The sequence below is a fragment of the Ctenocephalides felis genome, unplaced genomic scaffold, assembly GCF_003426905.1.
Source record: "Ctenocephalides felis isolate EL2017-DRISC unplaced genomic scaffold, ASM342690v1 CF-g0.4_SCAFFOLD_01492, whole genome shotgun sequence".
NCBI lineage: Eukaryota > Metazoa > Arthropoda > Insecta > Siphonaptera > Pulicidae > Ctenocephalides > Ctenocephalides felis.
The window spans coordinates 8,079,794-8,103,704 of record NW_020537646.1 but is presented as its reverse complement, the minus strand read 5'-3'; the positions used below and the strand labels follow the sequence as shown (position 1 = coordinate 8,103,704).

At 30.6% G+C, this 23,911-nt stretch overlaps 3 protein-coding genes across 3 annotated transcripts; all 3 read right to left on the bottom strand.

Moving 5' to 3' along the window:
• Nucleotides 1-286: 286 nt before the first annotated feature.
• LOC113369803 (regulatory-associated protein of mTOR) lies at nt 287-6,227 on the bottom strand. Its single transcript, XM_026610375.1, has 20 exons — nt 5,939-6,227; nt 5,768-5,870; nt 5,270-5,511; nt 5,023-5,169; nt 4,777-4,894; nt 4,596-4,704; nt 4,339-4,521; nt 4,031-4,224; nt 3,717-3,958; nt 3,569-3,643; nt 3,200-3,457; nt 2,930-3,100; nt 2,580-2,863; nt 1,944-2,476; nt 1,673-1,805; nt 1,470-1,608; nt 1,156-1,411; nt 895-1,093; nt 702-818; nt 287-616 (listed from the first exon to the last, which is right to left on the bottom strand). The coding sequence occupies exons 1-20, from the start codon at nt 6,089-6,091 to the stop codon at nt 418-420; spliced, it is 3,855 nt and encodes a 1,284-aa protein (XP_026466160.1). The 5' UTR covers nt 6,092-6,227; the 3' UTR covers nt 287-417.
• Nucleotides 6,228-6,746: 519 nt separating this feature from the next.
• LOC113370765 (probable malate dehydrogenase, mitochondrial) lies at nt 6,747-9,595 on the bottom strand. The gene is made up of 5 exons (XM_026611454.1): nt 9,587-9,595; nt 7,881-8,097; nt 7,620-7,819; nt 7,311-7,550; nt 6,747-7,192 (listed from the first exon to the last, which is right to left on the bottom strand). The coding sequence occupies exons 1-5, from the start codon at nt 9,593-9,595 to the stop codon at nt 6,851-6,853; spliced, it is 1,008 nt and encodes a 335-aa protein (XP_026467239.1). The 3' UTR covers nt 6,747-6,850.
• Nucleotides 7,734-18,932, bottom strand: LOC113370763. The gene is made up of 14 exons (XM_026611453.1): nt 18,801-18,932; nt 18,080-18,295; nt 16,491-16,701; nt 16,091-16,290; nt 15,790-16,026; nt 15,527-15,710; nt 14,091-14,227; nt 11,625-11,838; nt 11,310-11,512; nt 10,882-11,118; nt 10,527-10,800; nt 9,587-10,166; nt 7,862-8,097; nt 7,734-7,756 (listed from the first exon to the last, which is right to left on the bottom strand). The coding sequence occupies exons 2-12, from the start codon at nt 18,161-18,163 to the stop codon at nt 9,700-9,702; spliced, it is 2,448 nt and encodes an 815-aa protein (XP_026467238.1). The 5' UTR covers nt 18,164-18,295; nt 18,801-18,932; the 3' UTR covers nt 7,734-7,756; nt 7,862-8,097; nt 9,587-9,699.
• Between the last annotated feature and the right edge of the window lie 4,979 nt (nt 18,933-23,911).

The following is a 23,911-nucleotide window of genomic DNA, read 5'->3' as shown; positions in this document are numbered from 1 at the left end:
AAGAAAGATTAGCCCAAAATTTTTGCATTTTTCTGCTAATTCTGACGAAATGTCTGGGCCGATCGTCAAATAGCTCTTAAATTTTTTAAATCGGTCATCGGACCAAATATTTTTCCAATCTTCAGACGTTGAAAGCATAAAATCAGCTGTTCGGATTCTCTGTCAAAAGTAAACTTCTCCTTCAAGAATTTTACAAAAATTATGTGATTAAGCATTTATTCATTCTTGTAACATAATACATTTGCAATTGCAAAATTAAAAAAAAGAGTAATAAAATATTTTCTGGATTGTTCAGAAATCTTTTGCATCATTTTTTTAAAAACGGATGTCGCTAATAATTGGATCATCATCTTAAAATTCATTAACTTAGGAGGTAGTTATAAATTACAAATCACCAACAACAACAAGATTCTTTAATTATCTTGTGGGTTTATCAGCACTAAAGACACATAGTGAGCAGTCCATGGCACCCGAAGCCAAGGCTAATCGATATGGATGAAATGCTAAAGATGACACTGGTCCTATTCTTGGCCCCATAAAACCTTCATGCATTCTTATTGAGTTTATAGGATGGCCACTTAGATTGCTAATGGAAATGTGGTGATTGACAGAACCACTAGAATAAAAAATATTAATAAATAATTCACCTTAAATTACAATTCATCACCATGCAATATTTTTAACTGTATTTCGTAACTCACAATGCAAATAAATCTGCAGTATTATGAAATGACATTGCAGAAACACCACTACCTACATCCCAACTCAGTACCGAGCTATCTCTACGCATATCAAATACTTTCACATCTCCAGCAAGACTGAAATTTATATAGTAAAATAAAAAAAAAAACAGATAATATGTTGATAAATTTTTCTAAAAGATTATAGCCGTACCTTCCAGATAAAATTTGACCGTTATTTCTAAGACTAGTTGTTAACACCCATCCACGATGCTCTCTGTAGGTCTTGATTCTTGATTCTTGTGGTGACAATCTTCTATCAAATAATCTTAAACTACCATCTGAACAACCAGCAACTAATATATTGTTATGGGAATATCTACTTGTAATAGTAGTTACACTGCAATCAGCACCTACATTATAATGCAATTAATATATCAAACACTCTATATAAATTATTAAGAATTTTTTATACCTGTTGGAATATCTTGAAGCCTTAACTCATGTTCTGTATCCCAAACCCTAAGCATACGAGCATCACCAGCCATAACTATAGTTTGTGTGTTTTGTTCCCAGCACATGACAACACCAGCATTTATATCAGTTTTGCTAGGCAGAATGTCTGTTAAACCTTGCCAAGCTGATACCAAAGTTGGGTCTCTAGATATACCATGACCAATGTGACTAGTATGTGATTTCCATAATCGTACAGAACCTTCTTCATGACCTACCTAAATTATAGATAGATTAATGGTAAAAAGAACTTTCAGAGAAGTGGGAAAAGTTTACCAAAAGTAAGCCAATATCATGCGGATTAATCCACTCCAGTGAAGTTATTCTTCCACAAGGCATACCACCTTGACCCCGACCTATGCTTTTATTATGTTGAAAGCTCATTAGTCTTGCACCACTTTGCCAATCCCATACACTGAAAAACGGGCAAGGAATTAAGTTTAAAAAACAAAACTATTTATAAATTATATTTTTTTTACCAGATAGTGTCTTTAGCTGCTACAGCTACATGTGATTCATAAGGGTGGAATTTTAACACTGTTGCTACTTTTGTGCTGCGACCAGACCATACTTGGCTATCTATTTTTGTATAAGAAGCTCTTCTTTTCTCCTCTAAAATTCAAATTCAAAAGTTCTACGATCATATAATCAATTAGCATATTATAAGAAACTCAACTACATATCAGCATATTAAAATTTAAATTTAAAACTTGAATTAAATTTTAGAACTAATTTTTTAAGAAATTCTACCTCGTCCTTCATTTCTTAGAGTTGTATTTCTTATGAATCTCCATTCCCGTTCATAAAAACCCTTTGATTCACAGTCTGATATTCTCATGTTTTGTTTAACAGGTCGAGTAAAATATTTAGCTGCCCACGCAACATAATTACTGGTAACTAAAGGCTGCATTATTCCAAGTTCTTTATCTTCTTGTTCTAAATCTTCAGAAATAGGATTTGGTATAGCTTTTCTTGTTCTATTTAATATAGGTCTAAAAACAAACAAAAATTCATTAGAAAAATTGGTTAAATAAATCATACTGTAGACGATATACCTATTGACATGAATAGGTGGTGATTCACCAAGGTAATTAGGTTTTGTATTAGGCGAAGGAGGTAGACTAACACTTGAACTCATATTTTGTGAAACGTCTCTTGAAGAATACCACTCTTTTTCTTGTTTGCGAATGTGATCAACAACTGTAGTTGCCATCATTGCTACTTGAGGGAATGGATCAGTAGACAGTGCAATTAGACCATGCCATAGTTTCATATATACAGAACTGGAAAATTTACAAGCACTTTAAAGTAATCATTGAAAATTGGTGTCTTGATTTATCTACAGTTCCTAGGTCTGAATTGCAATAAATTTATTTTATTACTAACCCAAAACCAATTGTTGGCAGAGAAGGCAGTGGTGATAATTGCCCCATTGAACTGATACTACTAGAACTTGAAACACGTTTCATTCTTTCAAGTGTTCCTAAACCAAAATCAACAGTGTCATTAGCGTGGCCAGAATGATAGCCTGGTGAAAAAACTCTTAATCTATCTCTAGAGGCTATCCTACGCATTGGTGAAGTCATTACATCGTTTGTATTTAGCAATGGACTGATTTTTATATTTTCTTGCAAACATACTGCCAAGAAATGTGTTTCGAATTGAAGAATCTAAAATAGTTAAATGCACATTTTAATTATATTCAAGAATAAAATGTAATAGATAAACAAATTTACCATCCATTGAATAGCAGCTACTAATTCAGCTCGAACCAATGGTGACATGTCCTGGCTTACAATATTCATTAGATTCATTGCAACAGCATGATCTATATTGTTAGCATGTTCAGAACGTTCTTTCACTGAACTTATAAAAGTACCAAGAGCGTAAACAGCAGCTGCTCGTACCTTATAAAATTTAATTAAGAAAATATTCAAATGTTTATCAAATAATTTAAATTATACTAAGTTTACATAATAAATTTCTTATACTTTACGTTATCTTACTTCTGGTACTGGATCCAGCAAAAGCGTGTCCAATTTTTCATGTGCCAAATCTCGAACTCCTGACCATCTTGCCTTTTCATATCTCTGCCACAAACGTCCAAGACAAATAGCTAACCATTGTCTTAATATTTCATTGTTATCATTCAACTGCTCTAGACAAACTGACACTAAAGATCCTTGTAGAGCTGCCTCTTGACCAGGTGGGTAATTGTTAACTATACAGGCTAAAACAAAAGCAGCTAATGTTCTATGCTCAGCCTAAAAAAATAATATTACTTCAATATTTCATAAGAAATATATTCTGAAACTTTAAAAGATTCTTTAGATCAAGTAAATCATGAACATTGCATATCATTTAGATGCATTTACCTGAATTGTTGGATCCTGAAGAACAGCTAAAAAATATTTGTGTCCATTATCTCGAACAAGATCAGCTTGGCATGTCTATAAATAAACCAGACAAAAAAATTATATCATGTAAAAAATTATGTGCTATTTTTGCTGTACATTGACTCACACCATCGACTGCTAAAATCTTTGCCCAAATGAACACCAACATGGGCCTCAGCTCTTTCGCTGAACTTTGTAGAAGTTTCAAAACATAAGGAAAAATTCCAACACTTAAAGCTAAATTAACAGCCCATGGTCCTAAATCTAGGAATTTTCCTAGCAATTCTAATGCACGTAATCTATGTACTTGGGATAATAGAACTTGCAGTACAATTGGCAATTGCTCTGGAGGAGTTCTTTTCTCAGAACCTGAAATAATAGATAATAGATAGATATTAGTAATGATAACAGTTCAATATTTTTTGTCATAATGTTTCATACCTAAGTTTAACCAAACTTGAAAGGCAGTAAGCTGTTCTTCAAAAAATGGTGAATGCTGGAATTGTGCTTTATGTTCCAAAATGTTTGGTAATTGAACTAACGCTAAATCTAAAGCAAGATCCCAGGCAGCCCACATAGAATGGCAGGCACTTGAAGGCAAAGCAGGGAACGAAATTGGTGTACAATCATATGACCTTCAAGAATTAATAAAAATAATTACTTTCAAAACAAAAAATATATTAAATATATATATTAACAATTTTCCAATTAGAATAAAGGTACATGTAAAATATATACATGTAACATACCTTAAAATTCTCTCAGCTAATAAAAAATTTCTAAAAAGACTCGCAACCAGTAAATCCTGGCGAAATAGCTTTTGAAACAAATCTCTTGGCAAAATATTCCAAGCTATTGTGTCAGTTATAGCAGTAAATATCCAATTTAATTCTCCAAGCATTGTCCTTCGATCTGTCAGAAGACCTGGAATTCTGAATATGCAAAATTCACAGATAATACATTAATATGAAATAAATGTTTATTTTAGACATTTTATTTTACTTACTTGTCAATAAGATCTAAATTTATTTTGGGTACTAACTTAGAAGTATTTTGCATAACAAACCATCTCAATGCCACTTTTATAGGTGTTGTCAAGCATGCAGTAAACAGATCTAAAACACGATTATTAGTTATTCACTAGATTATTATTAATTATTCTTTAGATTATTATAAATTTACAAAACCTGCTGGCAAGTCTGGATTCATAGGTAAAATTTGATTAGAAGCACACGCTGCAAGTTGAATACAATTTTTATAAGATACAAAGTTTGTTGGAGAACCCCGATTCTGATTAGACATTTGCTGGAAAATAATTTTGATAATTATTAAAATATGAAGTTATCTTGTTTCCTTATGAAAAAAAAAACGATATTAAAATTTATATTTACATAATTAACTACAAACTCTTTGCTGTAAGTAATTTAACTTACTTCTTGTTCTCTTTCATGTTGATCAGCAAATGTTTTAAAAGAATCTACAATAATTCCAGCATTCGAGCAGTCATAAACATATATAGAAGGAGCACCCATCCAAGCTTGCAAGTCGTACACAGATAATGGTATGTACTGTGTATAGGTCTACAACACATTGAATAAGGATCATATAACACTTCTTATTTGTCTTTACTTCTTATAATGCTGGAAAAACTGATTTGTTTATGTATTTTATATAACATACCCTGTTAAAAACCCAAATTTCACCATTTGTTGTAGGTTTTGGAACACCATGGCCATTATAATGAAATAATACACGTTCATCTTTAGCATTGCGCCTTAATGAACTACATAATTTTTTAACTTCATCAGCAGTTGGATCTAAGGATTGTTTATATCGAGCTCTTGGCTGCCATCGTTCATATTGCTTTTGTAAATTAGCACCAATCATTTCCAGAGCCTTTGTAGGGGACAGAGTAATAGGATCTAAAACCAATTGAAATTAAACTTTAAATTCAAAATTTTTAGAAAGTATTTGCAACAGCTTCTTTTATATAATTAATGTATTGGCAAAATACAACTTTTTTTAATAATTAAAATTGCACAATGCCAATCCTGTAATATTATTTACAATTTGAAAATTGTGCAACGTTAAATGCTATCTACTTTATATAGCAAGTAATATTTACTATTGTAAAATATTTTATGAATGTATCAAAATAATAATTAGTATATAACTTACCTATCCAACATTCTAGCCTTGCACAAGGCTGCGTTTTAATTATATCAGGAGGATCGACACCTACATTTAAGCAAAGTACCAGGGCTACGCTCACTGTTTTCATCTAAAAATATTACAGGTTATGTGTTTATCAAAATCTCTAATGATGCACTAAGATAATATAAAATGTACCCTCTCCTTCATTCTCCATGTTGGCTCTAAAGACTCGGCCCCTTTTATTAATTCTGTATGACGGTTTTTGTTAAAACTTAAAGGTAAATCCCAATCTGAAATATCTGTGCATGTGTCAGATTTTTCAGGGTTTTCTTCTGCAGCCTCCACCATTGTAAAAAAAAATAATCAATTGTGTTAAAATATAAATTACATATCTACTCATTCATTGTTTAAAATAGTTAGACAGTTTTTGGATAATAATAACTTCTTTTAAAATCTCTTGAACAGTGATATTGTTTATTTTGTTTTTGACAGTAAAGTATGACATAATAATTCTGCATGGGATTGTCATACTGACAGTGGTGTTGCCAGATGGCAGCTTTTACTTAATAACGTTTTCCGTTAGTTTTTTAAATTTTAAATCTATTGAGTAGCGTAATAATGATTAATTAATATGAAATATAATTAATATAAATAGAATTCATTCCATTTTAAATAAACAGTATGAACATATGGATTAAATTATTTTTTCTTCAAATGAGCTACAAAGAAAATTATAAATTCATTAACAAAAAGTCTTTTCACTATACAACCAACCATTATTAATTTTAACAATTAATTATATTTATTTGCATTATCAATTGTATTGATACTTGAATTAATATTTTTTTAAGGAGGCTTTTGGTAATTTTCGAAATTTCATGTCAAAAACTCATGGCACATCTTTGGATTACCATTTCCATAAGTAGATGGATTTATGCATATGAAAATTAATATTTTATTTAATATAATAAACATGTTAAAGGAGTGATAAAAATTTCCGCCGATCAAAAATATTTATTTCTACAATTAACAATTTAATTAATGTGCGATAATGTATACAATGTGGTTCACTTTTAACATCAAGTATCGAATAAAATCAAGAAAATATTATACATTTGTCTTTTGTTTATCAGTTTTATTTTTTATGAAACACGTTCCTAATTCAATGTCTTTTTTGAGTATTTGTATAGCTGTGTCGAGTTGGCATCGTTCATCTACATTCATGTCGGGAATCTCACAAATTTTTTTCACCCCTTTTGGTCCAAGTTTACAGGGTGAAGAAAAGTATTTGATTCCTTTACAAACATTGCTGCGGACATAACAGGGTTCGATTACATCGTTTTGGCCACTTTTTGCCAAGCAGAGGCTGTTGATGAATCTTGCGGCGGCGTAAGACATTGCCAAAGAGTATCGACTCGATCCGCTTTCACAGCTTCGCAATTTTTGCATCTGTAATAAATAATAGATAAATCATTGTCACAAAAAAATATTTCTCACTTTACGGATTTATTTCCTCATCCATGATGAGAAAGTATAGGCAAATAGGATGTTAAGAAATTTTTTTTACCGTAATGCCACTCTCTTTGACTTTTGTGGTAAGTTTTTCGATCTTTTTTTTAGGCAATTTCTTCGTTTTAGGTCTGGCTCGTGAAAAAATAGGGACAGTGGTGTCGCAGGATTGACCTCCCAAAACTGGAACATTTACAACAAGCGGATTGCATTTTAGTGCCGCAGCCACGAAACGGTTTGCCCTCACAGTATTCACAACAGTCATCCCGATAATTTTCCGAGGATTGTAAACACATCGCTAATAAAAATATATTGCTATTATATATACTGTTGTATATTGCACTGATTGAAATATATCAAATCCTACCTCTTTAAACACTTCCGAAATCAAAGGAACCATTGAATTCACAGGATTTGTTACGACCAGCAAAATAGCACTTGGTGATATATTCGCAATGCAATTTGCAATCTTTACCATGGTTGCGCTGTTCCTTTCAAATAATTCTTTATTGGTTGATGGTTGGTTCAGGCCGCAGCAACATTGACATAAAACAATAATATCAGCACCTAATATAAAATAAAATATTTAATTATTGGCATATATTTTACATCCATGTGGGTCCATTACCCCTAACTGCTTTGCCGAGGTTCTTTGATTTTTTGAAAGCTTTGACCTTAGCTTTGGATTGAATGTGAGAGCAATCTTTAGCAACTCCTAAAGTGGATGGTGCTTTATCAAAAAATGTAATTTTGCTTATCAGTGGCATCTGTTTTAGTAACATACACAAGGGTGATCCAACGGCACCAGCGGCTCCTACCACTGATACATGGATAAACCTCTCTTGCTGTAATAAAAAAAAAAAATTATTTTCATATAAAAAATTACATGCAAATAATGCACATACAAAATATTCGTATATTATATGAATAAAGATTGCAATAAATGGTACAAGCCAGAAAACCAAATTTATTCAGAAAGATCTACTATTTGGCAACGAAATGTCGTATGAATATATTATATTCATATATTGTCCAGGGTCGTATTTATGATTAACAATATTCATTTTACTACTGTCAATATGACATTACTTACAATATTATTAAATTTTGTGGAGCATTTCGTAGTGACTTTTTCTAACACACCGGTTGAAGAAAAGGATTTTGATACACGTTTATAAGTTTGCATTTTGTTGAAATACACAGGAAATTTTGACTGAAGAACTGGAAATTTACTTTACTGAAGCTTATTGTAATGCCATTTTTTTGTTTTTGTTTCAATTTTTAAATGCAAAAATATTCATTGCATTTATGTTAAAAACGTTTTATGGAATTGGGCGAAATGGATATGAAAAGGCAATAACGGATATGAAAAGGCATTTTGATTGAAGAAAGTTGCATATTGGTTGGAAATGTATATATAATCGATATATATATATATATATATATATATATATATATATATATTATTAATTTATTAATATCATATATTAATATAATCAATATATTAATTTGACCAAAACTTTCAAATTTTGACTTACATTTCAAATTTGGCTTCAAACGGTTCAGAAAACGTCGCGAAAATACTTAAATTTAGCAAATTGGATTTTCTGATTATAAAAGCTTTTTCTTCGGAAAGTTAATACATGTGTGAGAAATAATGCTATTATGAGAAAAAAAAACAACTAAGAAAGTTCTTTGAAAACAATAATTTTAAAAAATCGGTTCTTGCGGATTAGGCGAGAAAACCGAATTGCTTAAATATGAATTTTAGTTATGTTGATAATAGTCTGTTTTTACAAAATTTGTATAAATATATCACAGAAAATAGTTCACATATTTTGCTTCTGCGATAGTTATTACCATGTTATTACATATTCATGCTTTGTCATCAAAATTGTATGTTATTAGCGTTAAAATTATATGTAGTATTACTGAAATTTTTTACTGACTGACTAAAAACGTATAAAAACACAGATTTAAAATAATAAAAAAACATTTTAATATTTATAACAATTTATGCCAATAAAAGTTTCTTTATCAAATATATTTACCGAAGCAAATATATAAAAAAGGCCGCAACGATTGTAAAATATCTATTAAAAAATACGTTTTTGCATAAAATTCTATTTTGACATGTATTTTTGCAATGTGTGTAAATGTTAAAACTAAGTCAAATAAATTATTTATTCTATAACATATTTAATTAAAAGTTGATTTCATGCTTGTAAATTTTATTTCGGTAAGTTTATGTTACTTGGAGACAATTTGTTGAAACGGTACAGTACTGAAAACATAATTTAAACAGATTTTGCAGAAGATAGTAAAATTAAAAACCTGTGACATACTGCACCAATGAATTATTTTCGGCTGAATTACACTTTCTAGATTTATTGCAAAAAGGTTCATCGCTATTTCCGTGCGTACAATTATTCGGCTTGTAAGTTTCTTCACTTTTTGCAAGGATTCTTTTCCTCTTTTGGCTTTTTGCAATCTTTTTTCTCCTTCTTTGGTTTAGGTTTTGGACATGGAACAGGTTTCCTTTCTTTGCCCTTGGAGCAATCTTTAGGCTTTCCACACGATGAAGGTGTCTTTTTGGGTTTAGGTGTTGAACAGGATTTTTTCTCCTTTTTCGGTTTTTTGCATTTTGGTTTCGGTTTTTTGCATGTATCTTTTGGTTTAGGTTTTTTGCATGTATCTTTCGGTTTAGGTTTTGGGCATTTCGGTTTAGGTTTTGGGCATTTCGGTTTAGGTTTTGGGCATTTCGGTTTAGGTTTAGGTTTGGCGCATTTATCTTTTTTCTCTCTCTTCCTTTTGATTTTCTTACAGGTAACTTTTGATTTTGGTTTTTCGGGTTTGGATTTCTTATCCTTTTCACATTGATTTTTAATAAAATCTACACCCATTTTAATGTCACCTGAAAGAGATAGTATATTTTTATTTAGTTTTTTTTTTCTGGTGGATAAACGGCTCCACCGATTGCCTTGCAAAACTAATCAAAGCTACTTAGTTCTTATCAGGTTTTAATGAATGGCTTTTAAATGTTTGAAATCGGTTCAGCCGTTTTTGAGAAAACCTTGAGTCAAAATTTGGCACACATACACACATCACATATGGTTTTTTCAAATTTGGTCTCAAAAAATTTAGAATGATTTTGAAAATAAGATTTTCTGGCAAAAACATTTCTTCTTTGAAAAAATGAGTAATTTTAAACCCAGTTGATTTTACATATAGTATAATGTTTGCAAAATTATGGAAATCTACTTCGAATATTTACCTTTTAAATCTTTAACGGCTTTGTCGAGAAGTTTCTCTTCATAGCTGTTGAGTTTTGGAATGCCGAAATTTCCCTCGACACCAGCTGGCCCTAGAAGAGTTGGCGTAGCTAAATATTTTACATCTGGATGGCAATTAGACCGAATGTAGGCAGGTTCAACTATATTTTTATCTCCTCTCTTGGCTCTACATAAACTGTACACAAATCTAGCACATGAGTAGGCCATTGAAAGAGTGGCTGATCCACTTCCATCAATATTCTTAGCTTTCACACACTGAAAATAATAATAAAATTTAATATACACATTTTAGATACATAATTATTAATCAATTATCAATTATTTTTGTCCATTTACCTCTGCTCCACCAGTCCTGACTCTCTTTGTTAGTTTTTCAATTTGGCATTTTGACAAATCATGTTTGGGAATACTTTGCGAGAAAACAGGAATAATGGTGTTGTTGGAATGTCCACCAATAACAGGAACATGTGTTTTTAAGGGATTGATCTTCATTCTGGCCGACAAGAATTTGTTGGCTCGGCTTGTGTCAAGTGTTGTGATGCCGATGATCTTGCGGGGATCATAAACTTTCGCCTAAAGTAATAGATATATGAGAAATTGTTAAAAACATGACTTAAAATATTATAGATGGCAACCCAAAGAGTTATCATATTTCAGCGTGATGAATTTATTATTATAATTGCTAAAATGTAAACAAACTAGACAATGTGATATTGATGCAACAGTAAAATTTTAAACTTAAGTTTTTTTAGTTCAGCACATACCTTTTTGTACATTTCAGAAACCATAGGTACTAAACTGTTGACAGGGTTAGTTACGATTAGAAGAATAGCATTTGGGGAAATTTTTGCAGTAACATCACAAATATTTTTAACAATAACTCCATTGAATTTAAATTGTGATGCGCGAGTTGTACCAGTTTTTCTACTACCGGCTCCACCGCAAGTAAGGATCACAATTTCAGCACCTATGGAATAAAAAAAGTCGCTAATTCAGTAAATTAATTCGTTAGTTTAATTAGGAAGAAACTTCCAAACAAGTTTAAGTTAAATCATTTACTTGTCTTATGCTTTTATTACCTCTAACAGCCTGACAAACGCAACCTAAACCTTTGAAAGATTTGACCTTGGCTTTGCTGTCAATATGGGATAAATCCAAGTGTACGCCATGGGTGTATGGTGCCAAATCCATCAGGCTTAATTTTGTGATTAAAGGACTTTGTTTCAATAGGAGACTAAGAGGCGCCCCAACTCCGCCGGTCGACCCTATTATAGAGACGTGATAGTTTTTTGCCTGAAATTAAATAAAAATAATATATCGATTATTATATTAACAATTCATAAGTAACATATTTGTAAAAGCAAGTACATTTTATTTACTTATTTAAATATCACTAAAATGTTTAGTAGGTCAATATTAACAAACTTAAAATATTGCCAAAGTATGTAAAATCATGAATTTTACATGTGAATATAATGCAAGTAAAATAAATTTATAGAATAATATAAACTAAAAACTTTATTATTAATTATATAAGATATGACATGTATATATAATATTAATAATAAACATGATGAATATTATAAAGCAATTGATAATAAGGAAAAAATAAATGATAAACCAATTACAGAATTCAAATAATAATAATAGAATTTTTTTTTAAATAAAACCAGTTGATAATAGTTAATCGAAACCATATTGAATTCACTTTGTAATACATGGATTCGGGACATTTTTTTCAATTCTTGCGAATAACATGTAAATTTAGTTTCGAGCACTCATTTTTATTTAGCTTAGTAGAAACTAGACAAAATTTTCATCAATTTCATTAAATACAATTTGATTAAAACTATAGTCAAAGTATACTTTGATTTCAAAGTATTATGTAGACCTGGAATATGACGATTCGGGAAATATTTTTACATTCCAGTGAATTTTTTTTTCAAAATAATTGTATTAAAATGATTTTATGTAAAACGTTATATAGTATCTATCTCCTATTAGTATCTAGTTCAAGCTTAAAATGTTCACTGGAAGTGCATCAGTACAACTATTAAGAAATTCCTCGATTTGTATAAAATTTATTAAAATTTGAATTCAGTACTGAGTGCGGATGCATTCGTAGCTATTTATTTAATAATCTACTTTAAATATCATTCTATTATAAAAATACTATACCGGCAAACATTTTGACATAAGAGACGAAGCTCGGTTTTGAATATTTTTCACAAAATTGCTAAACATCTTGTTGTATCCGGGGCGCCTCTTCTATGGATGATTCTGTTCAATTAATGGTGGAAAATTTACAAGAAATTTAGAAATTTTTATGGTTTTTAAAATTTTTAAGTTTTTATGAACATGATTGCATTTTGATTTTTTATTTTGTTATTTTCATTTATTTTGGCCAAGGCCAACTAAAGATTTGAAAAGAAAACAAAATTAAATTGACGAACAAAGCACGCATTTTAAAAATATATATTTGGATAAATAAAAATTACGCAGTTTAATTGCAGTCGAAATTGATTTAATTATATATTTATATATATATATATATATAATATATGTATATATTATATATACATATATATAAATATATTGAGGTATTTTAATTTTATTAATTAAAGGATATCATATTGTCAATGTCATTTTCTTCACTTAAACTTTATATATATATATATATATATATATATATTTGTTAGGAATATTTATATGTATATATGAACATATAGGAATTTAATGTCTACGAGTATGTAATAGTTTTATTTCAATTAGCCAAATAAATCTGATATATTTGGAACGAAAAAAAATAAGTTGATTATTTAAAAATCTCAGTTAAAATTTATTTAAGCTTTATCTGTATTCAATTTATGTAAATATAAAAAAACTCTATAAAATATAATATGCAAGTAATAATGTATATTACATAATTAAAAAAATTAAAATATAAGGCTGCTTGGTTTTATTTTAATTTTTTCCAAAAAATGGATTTAACCAAATAACTTAAAGATTACCTTAATTAGTACAATTCCATCTAATTGAAAATGTAAAACCACGTGTATATGTAATATTTAAATATGCTTCGTAGACATGAGGTGTTATTTCAAAGTAATCGCATTATCAGCGTTTTCAAATACCCAATTGATACTAATTCAGCAAATTTAAGCAATATAGGTCAAAAATTACGTATACGAACCTATACAAACATACGTATATACCTATACAATAGATTTTGACTATTACATCACTTCAATATAATTAGATATATATTATTTAAGTACAACGATAAAAAATATTTAATTAATATGAATACAAGAAATAAAAAGAGTCGTCTCTATTTTTTTACTTTATTTATAAAAATCTTCAAAAATATATATCGAATGAAATATTAAAATATAGTATATGAAAGAACCATTAAAATACGGATTACATAAAAAGTAAAGGTTTTAAAAGCAAAATATTATATAAAAAATCTAAAAGATCAAATACGAAAATTACAACATTGACATGTGTGAAACAATCAAGATTTCATATTATTTCATTTTAACCAATTCTATTTGCTTTTGGACGTAATGCTGACCCAAATCTAATTCTCGACTGAGTCGTATTAATGAACAGCGGACTAAATCTTCTTCTTGTTTGGTGATTTTTGGGATTCCGTAATTTCTCATTATTCCGTGTCGACCTATTAAATAAATAGGCGATAAATAATATTAATTAAAAATAATATTATGAATATGGTAATAAAAGTTCGTTTAGTCACAAACCATATGTGGTACACCAAACCAAAAATTTAATTGTCCATAGATTATGAATGGTAAAATGATGCATTTTCATATCTTTAACTAGCTGTAAGTGGAATTCTGTCTTAAGGCAATTATGGCATCGTGCCTTAAGGCAAATTGCTGGAACTTCCCGTACCAAAAATTATTTTTTTTTTTTAAAACGATTAACATTTTTGAAAAAAAATTACTTTGAAAAAATAAGATTTTTGAGAAACTATAAATTGGACAAAAAATTAGTTTTTTTTGAAAAAAAAAATTAAAAAAAAAATTTTTTTTAAAAAAAAAATTTTTTTTTTTTGAAAAAAAATTTTTTTTTCTTTATTTTGACATATTGTGGAAGATCTGAACTTTTTTTTCAAAGCAATCGTACTGCTTTAACTACATAGGGACAAAATATAAAGCGCGTAAGCGCCGCATCGCTGTCTAACGCATAAGCATTGGTACGGAACCGATAGGAATGTTAACAAAATGTATACTTATTGTTAAAATCTCTATAAAATGTCTGATAATTTGATGTGCATATGTCTAATGATCATTTTTGACCGCCAAATGACTCATTTTTTTACTTTTTCCTCTATATCTCCGAAACCGCTGGACCTACCTTCATGAAAGTTGTATGGATTCTTCATCTTGTCAATACAAATAAAATGTTTTTTGAATTATTAAAATCGGACGCTCCGTTCTCTTAAAAACGGAGTTACCGTTTTCGGAACTTTTTGCCCCGTATCTTCGGAACGGCTTGACCTGCCTTTGCCAAAAACTAATCAGCACGTCTCCTTATCAATACGGATCGAATGTTTTTTGAATTATTCAAATCGGCTAATCCGTGTTCCCGAAATCGTCGACGAAAATTTGTATCCGCACATACATACACACACATACATACATACACACACACATACACACACACATACACACACACACACACACACACACACACACACATACATCCATTTTTTCTAAGGTATGCCAAAATGTTCAGAAACCTCTGAAACGTAAAGATATATAAAAATTTTCATTTTCGATTTTTTTGCGATTACTATAACTTGCCCTACGGGAAGTTAAAAATACAGCGATGTATCAATGCGCATAATCTCGCTTATTATTTTGAACCAAAAATTTTCACTTTGAATGGCATATAATGTGTTTCATCTGAATTTTATATTAATTTATATCAGTACATTTTTATTATTATTTACCTAAAAGTATTGGCGATGCATAATAGGGAATATCAGGGAAAATTGTGGATCGGACCAGCGCGCACTCTACGACTCCAGGGCGCTCTACGATGCCGCAGCAAAGGGCGTAGACAAACCGGCCGATGGCGTAGGCTTGGGCCAGCTTAGGGCCGCCGACACCGTCAGTTCTTCCTTTGCCTTCAACCTGCAATGAAAACAAATACAGCCTGATATGTCCGAACTGATATATCCGAAAATTTATTATTTCATCATATATCTCTTACGAATTCTTCGGCGCATTGCACTCTCCGAACAAGCTGATGATAGAGCTTAGCGCTTGCGTCGAAATGAGGTTTGCATTGAGAGAAAAGCGGAACAACTGTCCGACCAGCATTACCGCCCACAACTGGGACATCCACGTCCAGAGGATTCTTGTTGATCTCTCGGCCGGCAAACGTATTCGCTCTCACAACATTCAGAGTCGTTATGCCAAATATTTTACGAGGATCGTAACACGCAAACTGTAACAGAAACATGGAATATTTAATAAAAATTTTATGTGAAAAAATTATTTGGATCACTCACAGTTCGGAGTGTTTCTGTAGCTATTGGCATCACACAGTTTAGGGGTTCGACGCAAATGCATATTAAGCTGTCCGGGCAGACTTTAGCCACATGTAACATTTTCTTGAACAGTTGCCTTCCATTTATGTTTAGTAAAAGTGCTTCTTCCGCTGGTAATGGACATCTGTCGTTTGACGGAGTAATCACCACAATATTCGAACCTAATAATAAAAATTCATAACAATAATAAGAAACAATCTGAACACTCGAGAACAAATCAGATATTTTTTCACTTTTTTAATATCAGAAAGCAACATACACATTTTTACTCGTTAACACCAATACAATCAATCATTCAAACACACACAATTTCACAAGACAACAATAATGATATTATCAATTATCTCATCATTATTTTAACCTGCAAGAGCTTCGTCTAATTTGTCAACACCATAAAAGGAACGGACTTTGGTTTTGGATTCGATGTGGGCCAGATCCAATGCGATGCCCGGACTGAAAATAGCTTCATCGTAGATGTTTAATCTAGTTATGTATATGTTCTGTTTCAAGAGTAATGCCAAAGAACCCCCTACTCGGCCACTGCTTCCGATCAGCGTTACTTGGATTGTTCTCTGAGGAAATAGACAAATATTTTTATTAAATTATTTAAACAAGATCATAGATTTTTAATAAATTGAGTTATGTAATTTTACTATGTTATATATTGCTCTTTCTATTAGTTCTATTATTAATTTTTGTTAGTTAGTAAGTATGTTGCATAAAATCCTAATGCAAAGTGTGAAAGAAGTTTATAGATTATTTAATGTAAAATTTGCCATTTATTTTACTATCTATTTTACATATGTAATTATCATGAGATTGAATTATCATGATCATACCGAAGTCCCCGCGAGCGTTCTTAGCCATGTCTGCGAACATTTTGCCGGCGCTAGCAATTTCCTGTACATCACATTAGTTGAGGTAATCGGCACTTATTTGTCTTAAAGGCATTAAAATTCACATTAAGTTTTTAAAAAGTAAAATAATAATTTGACAGTACCATTAGGAATTTTGTTTCGTTCAATTTATTGGGGTTGACTCGGCCGGTTCGAGTTTATTTAGATTGCACGCATTAATTTTTTTGTATTTTAGATGTCATGGTATAATTGAAAACGTTTGAAGAATTAGTATTTTTTAAATGTCATTCAGTTTTTTAAACAAAATCAGTGATAGTCAAGTTATTCAATTGTTAAAAAACTTAAAATAGATATAAAAATAATAAATATTAATTAATTAAATTATACGATGCATTCAATGCAAGAAATGGTAAAGAATTAAAATTTATTTTAATTAACTTGAAATTAATTAATATATAATATTTTATTTTATAAATATACGTAATTCATAATGCAATTATTTTATTGTGATAATATAATTTCAAAGAATATCAAAGTAAATATTACATATATATCAAAAAGACACAATTTGCTTCATAACCATTTCTTTCACTTTCTTTGCCAAATGTGGTAATTATTTCTAGTGATGATTTCCTACTCTCTTATAGAAATTTTCCGATGTTGATCTTCGCAACAATAAAACTATTCAAGGTAAATATCCGAGTCACTTCCCAACAACCGCATCAATGTTAAGACCGTCAAACGCCCCGTCAAAATGTTTCCGTATTTACTAAACAAAATAATAAATATAATGAATAGAAGACTCTACATCATGTCTCACTGCAATTTATTTACAAACATTAATATAAAAATATTTAAATTCTAGAAGATGTATATAAGGGTAATACGTTTTTCCAATCGGTACAGTTATACCAATTTTTCTCAAGGGGTACCATTGAAATGGACTTTAAACTTTTTTTGTTAGCGGCTATTGCCGCTTTGGCTATTAATGAGGTAAATAATATATAAAATGATTAAAATTAAAATAAATTGCATAACCACGTAATTAAAATCATTCAATATTTTCAATGACTAATTGATTTTTCTCTTTTACCCAGGCTTCAGCAAGTTGCGCTTGCAAGCTGACCGGAGCCGATGTTTGCGGTTGCTCCGGTTCGGTAGTTCGCCCTGCGCCCATCAAGAAACCGGTTCCAGCCAAACCTCAAAAGATTTGTAAAATGATTGGTGGAGTCGAACCTCTTGCTCCAATTGGCGATCCTTGCTCTTGTGATAGCCAACTCGTTGTGCCTGCCATTCCTGCTCCTGTACCCTGCACAAAGGTAATAAATGATACACACATCGATTTTAATCTAACATTATAATTAGATATTATACAATTAAAAATATTACCAGTAAATTAGATTTTTGAACGTTTTATTTAATTTTTATGCATATTAAATAAATTTGAACGAGTAATTAAGTTTGAAGTACTTACTGCATATTTAAGCAAAATTGTTTGACCATAGGAAATATTGATTTATGAAAATTAATTGAGTTCTTATGCACCAATTTTTATTTTTATAATAAATAAAATAATTACAAAAATGATTTATTTCAGCATGACACCGATTAAAAAACTGGTTATTGAAAAATTGCAATTAATTTTCTTTTTTATTCTTGAACTCTCATATCCGTCTCATATGTGTTATTTAACTTTTAGTTCAATAGTTTAATTATTAATTCAATTGATTAAAATTGGTCTAATTATGTATTAGATAGTTTGTCTTATATATTGATATTTCTATTTCAGTTGAAGATCGATTTGGATGCCCCACCCTGCAAATATGGATGCGACTACCCAGCAATTCCTCTCGGTTTCCACGACTGTTACAACGAACCCGCACCCAAAAAACCAGCAGTTCCTGCTGACCCTGTCTCCCTAATTCTTGCCTACGAACTTGCCCAAAAAGCTGCCGCTGCCGTACCAGAGGAAAAATTGCAATTCGGATTCCGCAAGAAGCCAGAAGATGGTATGTTTAAAAAGGTATTGAAGAACATCCCCGAAGAAAGATTATTCGGAGTTGAGCGTGAAATTGTTGAATTAAAATTGCCCAAAATTGCCGCACCAGTCGTCGAAGAATTTGAGGAAAGCGCTGAAGCTGATGTTGTCGTTCCTCCTGCTGCATTCTTGTCTTACAGCGATTTGGGCTATGGACCAGTGAAACGTAAGTAAAAATATAATAGAAATAATTATTAACTCTTTCAACATGCTGATATTTCGATATTGAGATTTTTAACCTAATTATTCCTTTCTCCAGCATCAGCCCCACAATTCCTGGTGAAGAAGCCCGGCCTTCTGCCTCCACCACCACCACCACCATTGGACTTCGACTGCGGCTTTGTCCCCGGAAAAATTGTCATTCGTGATCATTTGCACTTCGATAAACCCAGACCTTGTGGATGTGCAGCCGATTCCATTGAAATCTATTCCTCATTAGAAGATTCTCATGAAGACTTAGCCCCTTGCCCGTGCTTGAAGAAACCAAAACTTAAAAAGCCATGCTTTTTCTAAATGAATATTGATACAAGAAAGACTTTCCATTGAGAATTGAAAACTATTTGACTGAGCTTTGTGCTCTATATTTTGTGCTTGTGTGTGTGTGTCCATGTGTGTATGAAAGTGATTTGAATGTGAGAGTGAATGATGAAAAGTACATTTGACAAATCTGAAAGATTACATAATTGATGCAATTAAAAAAATAAACTGAGTTTTAACGAAATTTCTACTGCATTTCATTTAGTTTTCATATCTTGTGAGAATAAGTGAAGTTAATTTCAAACTAGACAATTCATCTCCAAATTACATATAAAATTTAATTTTAAATAGTTACAATTAATAAAAATGTGTATTTAATTAAAAAATAATATCATTTTATTAGTAAGTTATTTTAAATATACTTGCAATAAATCATTATTACCGACATATCTGCCGTGTTTTATTTATATTTGAAATATTTAAGTTTATGTGAAATTCATTTATATAGAATTATTTTGGACCACTTGAAACAACATTATGTATTATACAAAATTTTTTGATTATGTTAAGTTTGATTTGATTAAGTAATTAAGTTACTGTATTCAAAAAATTGCATATAGTCGATTGGCTTCATCAATTATTTTAAATATTATTAAAAACAAATAGATTACACACATATAATGATATTAAACGTAATAAATTAATATTTTCTCTTTTCATTTATGATTGATCAAAATATCTTTTAAATTCATTTGTTCTATAAAGTTTATTAATTAGTGCGATATTTTCAAATCTGTACCATCAGGTTCAAAATTCAGGTTGTCAGGTCTGTGACCTTAAAACGCTCAATAATGACCGCGAAATTCTAGCTGACAATAAATAAATATTTTCAAATAACTTTCTGTATACACAAACAATTAGCTCATTGAAAATGTATAGTGATGAATAAATTTTTTATTATAGATATCAAGAATTAAGTTTAATATTTAAATAGATTACTATTAGAGTTTAAAGTTTAGATTAATGGGAGGAACTTGAATTATTTAAATTTAATATAAAGATAAGCTTGGTAAAATAGTCGATAACAAATGTTTTTAGTATTTGTAGTACCTAGTACTCATATTAAGTTTTATAATTATTTTATTCCATTAATATGAGTAACATCTACAGAATCCATTAGCAATATTTTATCATTATAATTTTTTTTGTATGATAAGTTTTTATGAATTATGTGAGTATTATTAATAAGAAAAATAAATATTATATATACTATTAGAAAAATGTTTATTTATAAATAAATCGTAGTTTGTTATCTAATATCGATATCATTCAATAGCTTTATAATAAGTATCTACATAAAATGCACTATTGAAAACATAATTTGCTGCTTAATTTTATAAACTTCAAATTATTGCGTAAACATGGTATGATTTGCTGAAGTTATTTTCAATAAAGAATATTTTTTAAGAAAGTTACTACAAAAAAAAGTTAAGTATATTATTCCGTCTTGAGATCTAAACAATCAGAAATAAAATGAATTTAAATCAGTTGATTATATAAAAATATTCAAAAGAATAATACACAAATTACGTTGTCTATAAAGTTATTAAAAATAAATAATCTACACTTTATATTTATTATATTAAATATTTAAAAAAAATATTAATTATTTCTTAGATTTATTAAGAGGCTTAAAAAATGCAACAGTGATGCATTATAGCCTATCAGCACAATGAATAGTTGTTAGTTCTTTAAACTGTATATATAGATATTAGCATTTTTCAAATATTGCTTCTCATCTCACAAAGCCCATTCAAGTCCCTGTTTTTAACATATTTAAAAAAACTGATGTATTTATTCATGCTTTACTATTTTTGCTGCAAAGTTCATATGAATAGTGGAAGTTGTAGCTGCCTTGAAATTCTCAAGGCATTTTTCCCGAGCTTCCGTATCAAGTATCAAAAGTAATCTAAATATTTTCTCTTATATTTATATACTTATAAAAAATAATGCCAAACAACGTAATATCAGCACAAACACACGAACTTATAAAAAGTAGTGTTAACTTAATTTTGGTCGATAGTGCGTGTTAATTTTTAAGAGTGCCGAGTGAATTCGGTATGAAATCTGTGGCAGTTTTGTTTGTTTTGGCCCTGTGCTCTTTGGCACATGGCTACCCTCCTTGTCCTAATGTAAGTGAAAAAAATTAACTACCGAAAATTTAATTTTTGACGTAGCTCTTCGTGTGTTTATGACAAAAAGACTGAATATTCAATAATTAAATTTCAATTCTACTTACAGTGTCCGCCCTGTCCTCCTCCACCACCGCCAGTGCACTACTGCAAGAAGCCGGAAATAATTTGGACCGGAGATGCCTGCGGATGCACCTCAACCTTGCCTTACCACGTCGAAGTACCAAAACCCGTTGAACTTGTTATTCCGAAAAAAGATTTAGGATACCAACTTGCATTTGCTCCGGAGCCTGTTGACTGCAAACGATACATATTTGATTACCAGGTTCAAGTGCCCATTGTTGAGGAAAAGCCTATCAAATTGTAAGTAGAATCATAAGTAATTATTTTGGTAACTCCAAATTATTTTATTATAATTCACAAGTTAAATTTCATTTTTATTTATGACACTCTATTATGTAATTGTAAGTCCCTCAGGGCATATGTAACTAATTTTTCTTATACTCTGAAAATTTTAATTTTATTTATGAACTATAGAAAAATAGAAACATTTTTTGTATATACCAAAACTGATAAATTTTGTTCTCTTAAGGCATGATTGTGGTTACATTTTGGATATTCCACCCCCACCCCCGCCAGAGAAACGCTACAGATTCGATTATGAAGTGGAAGTTCCTTGCACTTGTACTTGTAAACCGAGCTTTTTGGACTTGTCAGCTCATGTTGATAGAATTGTTTTGCCCAAACCAGGTAAATAAATACTGTATTCAATTCATATAGTTTTTCAATATACAATTAAAAATTCAAACTGTAATATAAACGAAAAATGTAAACTATAATATATCTATTTCTCATGATTTACCTTTTAACAATGTTTTTTTTCCAGATTGCTGTATTGTCGCCGAAGGTGACTGTCCATGCAACAAATACAAACCCCACATCGAGCCGTTGGTCAGCTGCCCTCCTCCGCCCCCAAAGCCCCCAAAGAAGTGCAAGAAGCCAAAACGCGTCGAGTGCTTCTGCGAAGAAGTTGACCCCAGGTATGCGTCTCAATGTAGACACAAACGTAGCATTGAATCCGGTGAAAATATTTCAAGTATTGAAATTACAAATGACTCTTCTGATGAAAATGATTCGATTATTCAAGAATTGCCTGTTGTTGCTTGTGATTTAGAAAATGTCGAAAAACCTGACAATAGTAGCCAGAAGATAGATGAAATAGGTGAAGGTAATGTAGTAAGTGTGCAAGTTAATAAAACTAAACAGAATAAGAAGATAGAGTTTAAACTGGGTTTGAAGTATTATGTATCAGATCCAATTGAATATTTAGAGGATGGAGAGTCTAAAATCGTGTATGACTATCTGGGCCACAAATACATCGAGAAAGATGGACGTTTACAGATTGTGAAACCAGCTTTTTATTTGGAAGAAGAAGTAATAAGCGCTGAAATTACTATAGAACCAAAAGTACCTGAATCAAATTGTACCGAAGTAAAAGATTTGAATACACAGAATGTTACAATAACTGTACACAAAGCAAATAATCCAACTGTTGCCAAAACTGTCAATAAAGAAGTTGATGCCATAGATGATCTAAGCAAGAATTTAGGATCTATACTAAGTCTTTTGGTTCAAGATAAACATACCGATTTGGCAGATGCTTTAGGAGATGTGTTAATGGGAATGGCAGAACTTGAAGATATGAAGACTACACTTGAAAAAGATTTAATAAACAAAAAGTCGAAAGTCGTTAGACCTGTTGAAGTCATGAAACCGATGGAAAAATTGCCTAGTCCAATTGAAAGTAGACCTCCCATACCTGTAGAAAGACTGCCATTACCCATTACCAATAGAATGCCTGCTCCTCTTGATAGACTACCTCCTCCATTAGATAGATTGCCAGCACAAAATTCAAATAACTTCCCCACTGCTTTAGATAAAATTCCACTGCCTATTGAGAAGATACCAATACCACCACAAAGATGGATCCAACCAACAGAAAACAAACCATCACTACCAGTAGATGTTTTGCCATCACCAACTGAAAAGAAACCACAATTACCTTCACCATTTATGAAGAAACTAAACAATGATCCGTTACAAGCTAGCTTATTACAAACTGGAGCAGGATTAAGAGAAAATTTACAAGCACAACCAGTTGATCGGATACAATCAGGCTTATTGCAAAATGGAGCAAATTCACAACCACAACCAGTTG